The sequence below is a fragment of the Lithobates pipiens genome, unplaced genomic scaffold (assembly GCF_037356315.1).
Source record: "Lithobates pipiens isolate NorthernLeopardFrog02 unplaced genomic scaffold, aLitPip1_a1.2 Scaffold_22, whole genome shotgun sequence".
Lineage (NCBI taxonomy): Eukaryota > Metazoa > Chordata > Amphibia > Anura > Ranidae > Lithobates > Lithobates pipiens.
In genome coordinates, this window is record NW_027507784.1 from 346143276 (window position 1) to 346157436 (window position 14161).

At 44.4% G+C, this 14161-nt stretch overlaps 1 protein-coding gene across 1 annotated transcript in view; it reads right to left on the reverse strand.

Annotated features, from left to right (window-relative positions):
• MYLK (myosin light chain kinase) overlaps nucleotides 1-14161 on the reverse strand; it is a 164359-nt gene that overhangs the window by 4730 nt on the left and 145468 nt on the right. Inside the window, 3 exon segments of the mRNA XM_077449738.1 lie at nucleotides 943-1072; nucleotides 1297-1420; nucleotides 8116-8268. Coding sequence (XP_077305864.1) covers nucleotides 943-1072; nucleotides 1297-1420; nucleotides 8116-8268 — 407 coding nt within the window.

Consider the following 14161-nt stretch of genomic DNA (forward strand, 5'->3'; position numbering starts at 1 on the left):
TTGATTATATATTTGAATTTTGGAAAATTATTATTTCTATTCTATTTTTTATTCTATTCTTTTCTATTCTATTTGAATTTCAAAAGATGGTTATAATCTATTTAATTCTATTTTTTTATTCTATTCTATTCCCTTCTATTCTATTCTCTTCTTTTATTTCCTATCCTATTTGGTTCTGTTTTACTCTATTATATTATATTCTTTTATTTTCTGTTATATATTCGTTTCTATTCTTTTTTTTTTTTTTATTCTATTTCTTTGTTTTCTATTCTATTGTATTCTCTTTGGAAACTGGAAAACTATTCAAATACAAACATAAAAAAAAAAAACGATTTGAAATTAATTTGAAAGCTTTTATTGAAATATAAAAAAAAAATTAAAAGTGTAAAAAAAAGTTAAAATAAATAATAAAAATAATATATATATATTTTAAATTGCTTATTTTATTATTATTATTTTTTTTTACTTTTTTTTTTTTCATTTAAGCCTATTGCAAGGAGGTGAACAGCCTTTGGGCAGGTGACAGGTACTCTTTATGGAGACATCAGGGGTCTATAGCTCCCAACTGTCCCTAATTTCGAGGGACTGTCCGGGATTTGGAGCAATGTCCCTCTGTCCCTCATTCCTCCTCATTTGTCCCTCATTTTCTTCTGATCTATATAGCTTTATATAAAATGCACTATCACTATCTATCAAAAAGTGTTCTAAATTGCTGCATTTGGAAATTCCAAAAAGCCAATATAAAGGAATAGAGATGGTAAAAAAGCACTAATCTTGTTTTTTTTTTTGTACAACTCTCCTTTAAGGGGGCAGGGCAAGGGGTGTGTCCTACGCCTGCATACTTTTGCTGATAGGTGTCCCTCATTCCCATCTGGAAAAGTCGGGAGGTGCGCTTCTGGCTGCTTTACAAAGGGTCTCCTCCGTCGCAGTGCAGGGACTCACCTTCTCCGATCTCCGGTTCTACAGACAATGGGCTAGTTGGGGAACCTCCAGAAGACTTCCTGGCGCTCATACCGGATATCATCGCCATGGAAGACAGGCGCCCGATGGCTCGCACGGCGTTGCCGGTTTTCTGGAACACAGAGGAGAGCGCATTGGGACTTCTCAGAGCAAAAAGGAACACGAGATCTACTGCACAGGATGGGGGATGTGACCCCAGCAGATAAATGGATCTCCACGCTCAGAAAACCAGAAATGAGACCCCCCCCCCCCCCACCCCAGCTCCTTACTGCCCATTGCACTATACTGAATGCTGCATCACTAGGCCACCTCGTGCACCTGAAAAGGGAAACCTACCTGCCACTTCCGCCGGGCCATGTACTTCTTCATCCTCTCCTTGGACAGTTTTTTGGCCTCCATGGTGTTGGTGTCCTGCTGTAGCCAGGGGTGCTGCAGGCACTGCGTGCAGTTCAGGCGACTCCTGTTGGGAAAGAAGCCAGATACAGAGTTTAGGGATCAACAAGGGTTGGCACCTGTCCGGGATTCACCCGGAAACCATCCGGGTTTTGAATCATATGTCCGGGGGTTTCAGGTGGACTGAAACCCGGACACATTATTCAGACAGGAATGCGGCTCGGAACAGGGCCTGGCAGGAGCGAGGGGGCGCCGTGTGCGCCACATTACTATTCTCTTTGGCGTGTACAAAGGTGTCCCAGGTCTGTTACAATCCTATAAAGTATACCTAAAAAAAATAAAAATAAAGGACTGTGTTTTGGGGGTTTTTACATCCCTGAAATGGACCTTTTTATTCATCAATAACTTTGTCATTATCTAAGATAACAAAGTAACACTTCTATTGTTTGTTTACCGACCAACAAGGCTTTATTTTCATGATCTTGTATTGCAACAATTATTATTTTTGTCAAAATCCTTAGACAATAAAATGTAACAAAACACACTTTTTTTTCTATTATTTTATTATTTTATTATTTTTTTTTTTTTTTTTTTTTTTAGCAGTGTTAGTTTAAAGAGGGCTTTCACTGTAAAAAAAAAAAAAATATATTAAAAAGCCAGCAGCTACAAATACTGCAGCTGCTGCCTTTTAATAAATGGACACTCACCTGTCCCGGGGTCCAGCGATGTCTTCAGCCGCGGCCAATCGATCGCTCCGCTCTCGGCTGCTGCCGCTGCCATTCTAGGCGAGGGAATCAGGAAGTGAAGCGTTGCGGCTTCACTTCCCGGCTCCCTACTGCGCATGCGCGAGTTGCGCAGCGCAATAGGACACACACAGGTCCCAGAGACAGCGCGGCGAGACAGGAAACGGCATAGACTCCCGCAGGAGTCTACGCCCGGAAGTGGGTGCAGATACCTGCAAAGGTGCCAACTGTGACACTGGAGGGGGGGGGGGAGGGTTCCGATGAGCGGAAGTTCCACTTTAGGGTGGAACCCCCCCCCCCCCCCCGCTTTAACCACTTGCTTACCGGGCCCCTAAACCCCCCTTCCTGCCCAGACCAATTTTCAGCTCTCAGCGCTGTCACTCTTTGAATGACAATTGCGCGGTCGTGCTACACTGTACCCAAATGAAATTTGTATAATTTTTTCCCCCCCCCCCACAAATAGAGCTTTCTTTTGGTGCTATTTGATAACCTCTGTTTTTTTTTTTTTGTTAAAAAAATTACAAAAGACTGAATCTTTAAAAAAAAAAAAAAAAAATACAAAACCGTTTTATATTTTGTTAATAAATTTTGCAAACAGGTAATTTTTCTCCTTCATTGATGTGCACTGATGAGGCTGCACTGATGGGTACTGATAAGGCAGCACTGGTGGGCACTGATGTGGTGTCACTGGTGGGAACTGATGAGGTGGCACTGGTGGGCACCGAGGAGTGGCACTGAAGGGCATTGATAGGTGGCACTGAAGGGCACTAATAGGTGTCAGTGATGGGCACCGGTGGGTGTCAGTGATGGGTACTGATCAGCACTGGTAGGCAGTAGTGTATTTAGGTTTTATGCTGCTCTAGGCCTGACTAAACTCGTGCACTCCCTAATTTAAATTTGGGACAGGAATGGTAAAAAATAAACCGACAGGGGCTATAACCCTCCTTTACTCTATCCAAAATGAAAAAAAAAAAAAAAACTGTTGCCTATAGTTCTACTCGAAGCACAAACTTCTAATAATTTTAGGGAGAGGACTAAGAAGATATACCCATGCCAATGGTGCATCAGAAAACATATAGCACAGTGAGGAAGGTTTGTGATCCAGGATGTCAAAATTACAAGTGGCGCCCCCCCCCCCCCCCCAGAGTTGTGAAATGCCAGCCGCCCGCATACCGGAAGCAGTGCGGACGCTTTATGGGGATGTTAGACTCATTTTCCTCTCAGCCCAGTCTGCCCCATAAGACTGGCGCTGCACCAGCAGGAATACTGTTGTTAAGGTAGCAGATAGCTGCCACAACACCCGTATCCTCTTCGTCAGCGGGCGGTCCGCTTTCAGATAAAAGTGGTCTCACCGGCTGATTTGCCACAAGATCACTTTTAATCGGGTGGCGGGAGAGCCCCCCCCCCCCCCCCCGCCACACTCTGGTCATCTCCGCCACTTACCGGAGCCGTCGGTCCTCTTCCCTCACAGGATGGACGCTGAGTGAGGGAATGATGGCCGCCGCTCGCCTCCATACCATTGGATGACAGACGCGATGTCAAACGTCACTTCCGCCCAATGGTCTCAAAATATGACATTTAAAAAAAAAAAAAAAGTTTATTGCATTTTAGTGTAAATATGAGATGCGAGGTCTTTTTGATCGCTCAGATCTCATATTTAAAGCGGAGGTCCACCCTAAAGTGGACCTCCGCTCATCGGAACCCTCCCCCCCTCCGGTGCCACAATTGGCACCTTTCAGGGGGGAGGGGGGTGCAGATACCTGTACAGTACAGGTATCTGCACCCACTTCCGGGATAGCTCTCTGCGGAAAGGGGCGTAGATTACGCCCCTTTCCGCAAGTGCCCGCCTCTTTCCGCAAGTGCCCCGCTGCCTGCTGGGAAAACACACAGCTCCCAGAGGCAGCGGGGAGCGTCCGGATTGCGCCGCGCGGCTCGCGCATGCGCAGTAGGGAACCGGGAAATGAAGCCGAAAGGCTCCACTTCCTGATTCCCATACCCAAGATGGCGGCGGCAGCACCCGACAGACGATCTAGAGATCGGCTTCGGGTGCCGACATCGCGGGCGCGCTGGACAGGTAAGTGTCACTATTTTAAAAGTCAGCAGCTGCAGTATTTGTAGCTGCTGGCTTTTAAAAAAAAAAAAAAAAAACGCGGAGTCCCGGCGGACTCCCGCTTTAAGAGGACCTGTCATGCTTTTTTTCTATTACAAGAGATGTTTACATTCCTTGTAATAGGAATAAAAGTGACCCAATTTTTTTTTTAAAGAAAGACAGTGTAAAAATAAAAAATAAAATAAAAAACAAAACTTTTAAAAGCGCCCTGACCCGCCGAGCTCACGCACAGAAGCGAACTCATACGTGAGTCACGCCCGCATATGAAAACTGTATTCAAACACACATGTGAGGTATCGCCGCGTTAGTTAGAGCGAGAGCAATAATTCTAGCCCTAGACCTCCTCTGCAACTCAAAACAGGTAACTTGTAGAAATTTTTAAACGTCACCTATGGAGATAGTTAAGGGTTTATCGCCATTCCACGTGCGGGCGCAATTTTGAAGCGCGACATGTTGGGTATTAATTTACTCGGCGTAACATTTCTCTTTCACATTATAAAAAAAAAAAGGGCTAACTTTACTGTCTTCTTATGTTTTTAATTTAAAAAAAAATTGTATTTTTTCCCACAAAATTGTGCTTGTGAGACCGCTGCGCAAATACGGTGTGACATAAAATATTGCAACGACCGCCATTTTATTCTCTAGGGTGTCTGGAAAAAATTTTTTTTTATATATATATATATATATATATATATATATATATATATATATATATATATATATATATATATATATATATATATATATATAAAACAATGCTTGGGGGTTCTAAGTAATTTTCTAGCAAAAAACAAAAATGATTTTAACTTGTAAACACCGAATCTCAAAAAGAAAAACACAAAGGAAACCCTCTAGTCAAGTGGGACTTTAAAGGGCAATGACTCCAACGGGAGGTATACGAATTAATAAAAATGTATTATTTTTATTCTTGCAAACATATAAAAAGACACAGCATTGGTTGTGTCAGACAAGACACAAAAGTAGATAAAAAAAAATTTTTTTATAACATATTGTTCATCATGAAATCACAAGCACTATTTTAAATCACTCTTATGCCAACGTATAATAAAGTGATACCCAGGGTACTGTATCTTTTAATTAATTTGTATAACTGTATACTGAGGCTGCAATTGATGGGGGGTTTTTTTTCAGAATTTTTGTTTGCGCGCCCCCCAAAAATTTTGAGCACCAGCCGCCACTGGTGTTGGCCCATCCATTGCCACCGGGTTGCACCTCGGTCTGTTCAGGAGCTCAGTGATGCCCTGGCCCAGATCTGGGAGGAAATACCCCAGGACACCATCTGTCATCTCTTTAGGAGCATGCCCTGATGTTGTCAGCCATGCATACAAGCATGTGGAGGCCATACAAACTACGTGCGGACCATACAAAGTTGCCGCAATAAAATTTCACTTAGATTTCTTTTTTCACTTAGATTTTTGGGGTGTCTTTGAATTCAGCCCTCTGTAGGATGATAATTTTCATTTCCATCAAATGATGTGGCAACCTTTCATTCCTAAACATACCAGTATAGATCCTAACACATTACCCAGTCCATACCAGTATAGATCCTAACACATTACCCAGTCCATACCAGTATAGATCCTAACACATTACCCAGTCCATACCAGTATAGATCCTAACACATTACCCAGGCCATACCAGTATAGATCCTAACACATTACCCAGTCCATACCAGTATAGATCCTAACACATTACCCAGGCCATACCAGTATAGATCCTAACGCATTACCCAATCCATACCAGTAGAGATCCTAACACGTTACTCAGTCTATACCAGTATAGATCCTAACACATTACCTAGTCCATACCAGTATAGATCCTAACACATTACCCAGTCCATACCAGTATAGATCCTAACACATTACCCAGGCCATACCAGTATAGATCCTAACACATTACCCAGTCCATACCAGTATAGATCCTAACACATTACCCAGTCTATACCAGTATAGATCCTAACACATTATCCAGTCCATACCAGTATAGAGCCTAACACATTACCCAGTCCATACCAGTATAGATCCTAACACATTACCCAGTCTATACCAGTATAGATCCTAACACATTATCCAGTCCATACCAGTATAGAGCCTAACACATTACCCAGTCCATACCAGTATAGATCCTAACACATTACCCAGTCCATACCAGTATAGAGCCTAACACATTACCCAGTCCACACCAGTATATATCCTAACACATAACCCAATCCATACCAGTGTAGATCCTAACACATAACCCAATCCATACCAGTATAGATCCTAACACATTACCCAGTCTATACCAGTATAGATCCTAACACATTATCCAGTCCATACCAGTATAGATCTTAACACATTACCCTGTCCATACCAATATAGATCCAAACACATTACCCAGTCCATACCAGTATAGAGCCTAACACATTACCCAGGCCATACCAGTATAGATCCTAACACATAACCCAATCCATACCAGTGTAGATCCTAACACATTACCCAGTCCATACCAGTATAGATTCTAACACATTACCCAGTCCATACCAGTATAGATCCTAACACATTACCCAGTCTATACCAGTATAGATCCTAACACATTATCCAGTCCATACCAGTATAGATCCTTACACATTACCCAGTCCATACCAGTATAGATCTTAACACATTACCCTGTCCATACCAATATAGATTCTAACACATTACCCAGTCCATACCAGTATAGATCCTAACACATTACCCAGTCCACACCAGTATATATCCTCACACATAACCCAATCCATACCAGTATAGATCTTAACACGTTACTCAGTCTATACCAGTATAGATCCTAATACATTATCCAGTCCATACCAGTATAGATCCTAACACATTACCTAGTCTATACCAGTATAGATCCTAACGCATTACCCAGTCCATACCAGTATAGATCCAAACACATTACCCAGTCCATACCAGTATAGATCCTAATGCATTACCCAGTCCATGCCAGTATATATCCTAATACATAACCCAATCCATACCAGTATAGATCCTAACACATTACCCAGTCCATACCAGTATAGATCCTAACACATTACCCAGTCCATACCAGTATAGAGCCTAACACATTACCCAGTCCATACCAGTATAGAGCCTAACACATTACCCAGTCTATACCAGTATAGATCCTAACACATTACCCAGTCTATACCAGTATAGAGCCTAACACATTACCCAGTCCATACCAGTATAGATATCCAGCATGAAATTTTTTCCCCTTGAGATCTGATGTGTTTTCTCAGTGTTCCTTTCATTTTTTTTTTTAAAGTGTATATTCCCGTGTGGAGCAGTGCTGTTGATAATCACAGCGTCTGGCTGATTTTTTGATAGCTGTAGCTGCCATGTTCTGCAAGTACTCAGCAATCCCGGCTTTGATTAATCAAAGCTGACAATTGCTGTATACTGGGAAGGGGCGGGGTCACAGCAACAGGGCAGAGAGACTGGAGATGCTACACAAATCCTGTATACAAGGATGATTTGGGAGTGTGTAGCGCGCCCAGCGTCTGGAGCTAGCTGACCAGAAAGCGCAGCGCCTCATGTGGAGGATTCCACATTTCTGTCACTTAACTATTGAAGAACTAAAAGTCCCAGAGTGCTCAGTGATTACATGAATGGAAACCTCATCGCCTTCTGTCTTTGACATCAAATGTGTGTCTGGGCCAAATCCAAACAAAGCAGAATTGTCAGGATAACTTTATAACCAGCGAAAGCAAAATGGCACAGGACCGATCCAGAGAACGCAACATCTCCTATCACACTCCACACCTAGGGGTGAGTGTAGAAAATATTTGCAGAGCCATTTGTCCTGTGAAAATGCATGTACGTTTTTTCTTTGTGACTCCCAGAGACGGAAGATCAGAAGTTGACTCACCTCATGTCTTTTTTGAGCAGACTGCTGATCAAGTTTTTGGCGTCCTCCGAGATCTCATCGAAGGCTTCATCGTCAAAGTCCCAGGTAGCGGAGGTGACATTCGCCAACGTCTCGTTATCGTTATCACCCATAAAGGGCGAGAGACCGCTCACCCTGCAAGAGAGAAGCCATGAGTGAGACATCCTGCCAAATATAGGACACAAGAGGGAATCTTCTATTCTTTATAAAGATTAAATGTAGCAACAATGTAGCAAAGATTAAATGTAGAAACAATCGCACACCAAAATGATCTCTGATGGGTCACTATGACCGCACTTTGCTACAAAACCTCTGCTGACATTTTGCTAAACCTCTGTGCATCAGCACTGCTTGGACCTTAAAGAAGGAGTTAGACCCCCAAAAGCCTGTCCTGAAAATCTGCCCGATAATGAAAATATAGAAACTATCAAATAATACTCAAATGAGATTGTACAATATACAGCAATCCCTCAACCAGCCACTAGATGGCAGCACATGAGAACACTATATCCATTGCTAACAGCATTGGATGAGTTGCAGTAGTAAAACACACATTGGGCATTATTTAGGAAAGGCAAATCCACTTTGCACTTAAAGAGGGATTTCACTGTGAAAAAAAAAAAATATTAAAAGCCAGCAGCTACAAATACTGCAGCTGCTGACTTTTAATAAATGGACACTCACCTGTCCCGGGTTCCAGCGATGCCGGCAGCCGAGGCCGATCGATCGCTCGGCTCTCGGCTGCTGCCGCCACCATTCTAGGTGAGGGAATCAGGAAGTGAAGCGTTGCGGCTTCACTTCCCGGTTCCCTACTGCGTATGCGCGAGTTGCGCAGCGTAATAGGAATGGTCCGCACTGTCTCTGGGACCCGTGTGTGTCCCAGCAGAAAGCTCGCAGGGACAGGAAGAGGCATAGACTCCCACAGGAGTCTACGCCCGGAAGTGGGTGTAAATACCTGTCTTTGACAGGTATCTGCGCCTCCCTCCCCCCTGAAAGGTGCCAATTGTGACACCGGAGGGGGGAAGGGTTCCGATGAGCGGAAGTTCCACTTTAGGGTGGAACCCCGCTTTTTAAAGTGCACTTGGAAGTTCAGTCGCTCTAAACCTAAGGGGTAGATCTGAAATGAGTGGAAGCTCTGCTGATTTTATCATCCAATCACGTGCAATCTTAAATGCTGTTTTTTATTTCCCTTGCATGTCACCCTCGGATCTACAGTGACTACTTCCAAGTGCACTTTCAGTGCAAAGTGGATTTGCCTTTAGTAAATAACCCCCCAATGTATTGTATATCAAAAATGCACCAAGCTACACTGCAGCTGCGCTACAAAATCACAATGCATTAGTGTGAATTTCTACTTATAAATTTACTTATAAAGATGCTGTATATATATCACATATATATATATATATATTTAACATACACACACATACACTATATATATATATATATATATATATATATATATATATATATATATATATACACATATACACACACACACACAGTATCTCACAAAAGTGAGTACACCCCTCAGTCACATTGGTGTAAATCTTTTCTTCTCTCTTTTCATGTGACAACACTGAAGAAATGACACTTGTCTACAATGTAAAGTAGTGAGTGTACAGCTTGTATAACAGTGTAAATTTCCTGTCCCCTCAAAATAACTCAACACACAGCCATTAATGTCTAAACCGCTGGCAACAAAAGTCAGTACACCCCCTAAGAGAAAATGTCCAAATTGGGCCCAATTAGCCATTTTCCCTCCCAGGTGTCATGTGACTCGTTAGTGTTACAAGGTCTCAGGTGTGAATGGGGAGCAGGTGTGTTAAATTTGGTGTTCTCGCTCTCACTCTCTCATACTGGTCACTGGAAGTCCAACATGACACCTTATGGCAAAGAACTGTCTGAGGATCTGAAAATAAAAATGGTTGCTCTACATAAAGATGGCCTAGGCTATAAAAAGATTGCCAAGACCCTGAAACTGAGCTGCAGCACGGTGGCCAAGACCATACAGCGGTATAACAGGACAGGTTCCCCTCAGAACAGGCCTCGTCATGGTCCACCAAAGAAGTTGAGGTCACGTGCTCAGCGTCATATCCAGAGGTTGTCTTTGGGAAATAGACGTATGAGAGCTGCCAGCATTGCTGCAGAGGTTGTAGGGGTGGGGGGGTCAGCCTGTCAGTGCTCAGACCATACGCCGCACACTGCATCAAATTGGTCTGCATGGCTGTCGTCCCAGAAGGAAGCCTCTTCTAAAGATGATGCACAAGAAAGACCACAAACAGTTTGCTGAAGACAAGCAGACTAAGGAGATGGATTACTGGAACCATGTCCTGTGCTCTGATGAGACCAAGATAAAGGTATTTGGTGTCAGATGGTGACAAGCGTGTGTGGGGGCAACCAGGTGAGGAGGACAAAGACAAGTGTGTCTTGTCTACAGTCAGGCATGGTGGTGGGGGTGTCATGGTCTGGGGCTGCATGAGTGCTGCCAGCACTGGGGGGCTACAGATCATTGAGGGGACCATGAATGCCAACATGTACTGTGACATACTGAAGCAGAGCATGATCCCCCTCCCTTCAGAGACTGGGCTGCAGGGCAGTATTCCAACATGATAACCACCCCAAACACACCTCCAACACCACCACTGCCTTGCTGAAGAAGCTGAGGGTGAAGGTGATGGACTGGCCAAGAATGTCTCCAGACCTAAACCCTATTGATCATCTGTGGGACATCCTCAAACGGAAGGTGGAGGAGCGCAAGATCTCCAACATCCACCAGCTCTGTGATGTCATCATGGGGGAGGGGAAGAGGACTCCAGTGGTGACCTGTGAAGCTCTGGTGACCTCCATGCCCAAGAGGGTGAAGGCAGTGCTGGAAAATAATGGCGGCCACACAAAATATTGACACTTTGGGCCCAATTTGGAGATTTTCACTTAGGGGTGTACTGACTTTTGTTGCCAGCGGTTTAGACATTAATGGCTGTGTGTTGAGTTATTTTGAGGGGACAGGAAATTTACACTGTTATACAAGCTGTACACTCACTACTTTACATTGTAGACAAGTGTCATTTCTTCAGTGTTGTCACATGAAAAGATTTACACAAATGTGAGGGGTGTACTTGATTTTGTGAGATACTGTATATATATATATACACACACACACACAGACAGGGAGATGGATTGAGGTGTACTAAGGGTTATTATGGGATAACAAATATTTTTTACATGTGAGGCCTTTATCTGATCTATGTGGAGATGGAAGGACAGTCCAATGTAACGATATTATTACTACAATGTATTTCTTTATAGAGCCAGAGATATAGATGAAGATCTGGAGATTTTAGGAAGCGAGGCTCCCCGTCTGTCCAATCGATCGCAGTAAATGTGTGGAAGGCGGTCCGGAAACCGTTTAATTAGATTACTCTCTATGTTGGCTGTTCCTCAGCTCTGCTAATTATCTTACTGTTTGCATAATGTGATCAAACTCTTTAATGATTTTGTGTGCTAAATATACAGTTGGGGGGAAAATAACGATCGTCTCACCTGCAGATTGTGTAAGTTTTGCCCACGTACATAGTAATGAAGGGTCTATCATTTTTATCATAGATGTATTTTATATGATAGAGACAGAATATCAACCAAAAATCCAGAAAAAAAAAAAAAAAAACATGATACAAATGTTATAAATGGAGTTGCAGTTCGGTGAGTAAAATAAGTATTTGATCCCCAAGCAAAACATGACTTAGTAGTTGGTGGAGAAACCCTTGTTGGCGATCACAGAGGTCAGACGTTTCTTGTAGGTGGTGGTGAGGTTTCCACACATCTCAGGAGGGATTCTGGTCCTCTCTTCTCTACAGATCTTCTCTAAATCCTTAGACCCGGTGCACACAGGGGCGACTTGTCAGGCGACTTAGCCGCTTGACAAGTCACGTCCCGTTCTGTACTATGGAAGCGTTCTAATAGGAACGGCTCAAGTCGCTCCGACTTAGAAAAGGGTTCCTGTACTACTTGTGGACGACTTGCATTGACTTCTATACAGAAGTTATTTTGCAAGCCGCCATTGAAGTCGTGTGCAGGTCGCCTTACAGAGTCGTGATGCCCCTGTGTGAACCGGCTATAAAGGGCAAGTTCACCTTTACAGAAAACTCCTCTCGGGAGGGATTTTGTCCTCTTTGCAGATCCTCTCCAAGTCGTTAAGGTTTCCAGGCTGACGTTTGGTAACTCGAACCTTCAGCTCCCCCCACATATTTTCTATGGGATTAGGGTCTGGAGACTGGCTAGGCCACTCCAGGACCTTAAAGTGCTTCTTCTCGAGCCACTCCTTTGTTAGCTGCACCGTGTGTTTTGGGTCATTGTCATGCAGGAATACCCATCCATGACCCATCTTCAATGCCCTGGCTGAGGGAAGGAGGTTCTCACCCAAGATTTGACAGTACATGGCCCCGTCCATCATCCCTTTGATGCGGTGAAGTTGTCCTGTCCATTAGCAGAAAAACACCCCCAAAGCATAATGTTTCCCCCTCCATGTATGAAGGTGGGGGATGGTGTTCTTGGGGTCATAGGTCCTCCATGTATGATGGTGGGGGATGGTGTTCTTGGGGTCATAGGTCCTCCATGTATGACGGTGGGGGATGGTGTTCTTGGGGTCATAGGTCCTCCATGTATGATGGTGGGGGATGGTGTTCTTGGGGTCATAGGTCCTCCATGTATGAAGGTGGGGGATGGTGTTCTTGGGGTCATAGGTCCTCCATGTATGACGGCGGGGGATGGTGTTCTTGGGGTCATAGGTCCTCCATGTATGAAGGTGGGGGATGGTGTTCTTGGGATCATAGGTCCTCCATGTATGACGGTGGGGGATGGTATTCTTGGGGTCATAGGTCCTCCATGTATGACAGTGGGGGATGGTGTTCTTGGGGGTCATAGGTCCTCCATGTATGACGGTGGGGGATGGTGTTCTTGGGGTCATAGGTCCTCCATGTATGACGGTGGGGGATGGTGTTCTTGGGGTCATAGGTCCTCCATGTATGACGGTAGGGGATGGTGTTCTTGGGGTCATAGGTCTTCCATGTATGACGGTGGGGGATGGTGTTCTTGGGGTCATAGGTCCTCCATGTATGACGGTGGGGGATGGTGTTCTTGGGGTCATAGGTCCTCCATGTATGACGGTGGGGGATGGTGTTCTTGGGGTCATAGGTCCTCCATGTATGACGGTAGGGGATGGTGTTCTTGGGGTCATAGGTCTTCCATGTATGACGGTGGGGGATGGTGTTCTTGGGGTCATAGGTCCTCCATGTATGATGGTGGGGGATGGTATTCTTGGGGTCATAGGTCCTCCATGTATGATGGTGGGAGATGGCGTTCTTGGGGTCATAGGTCCTCCATGTATGACGGTGGGGGATGGTGTTCTTGGGGTCATAGGTCCTCCATGTATGACGGTGGGGGATGGTGTTCTTGGGGTCATAGGTCCTCCATGTATGACGGTGGGGGATGGCGTTCTTGGGGTCATAGGTCCTCCATGTATGATGGTGGGGGATGGTGTTCTTGGGGTCATAGGTCCTCCATGTATGATGGTGGGGGATGGTGTTCTTGGGGTCATAGGCAGCATTCCTCCTCCAAACACGGCGAGTTGAGTTGATGCCAAAGAGCTCGATTTTGGTCTCCTCTGACCACAACACTTTCCACCAGTTCTCCTCGGAATCATTCGATGTTCATTAGTGATCTTCAGACGGACCTGTACATGTGATTTCTTGAACAGGAGGACCTTGCGGGGGCTGCAGGATTTCAGTCCCTCACGGTGTAGTGTGTTACCGATTGTTTTCTTGGTGACTATGGTCCCAGCTGAGATCATTGACTCTCCTGTGTAGTTCTGGGCGGATTCCTCACCGTTCTCATGATCATTGAACCTCCACGAGGTGAGATCTTCCATGGAGCCCCAGACCGAGGAGATCCATCGTTATTTTGGGTTTCTTCCATTTGCGAAAAAATCGCACCAACTGTTGTCACCTCTCACCAAGCTGCTCGGTGATGG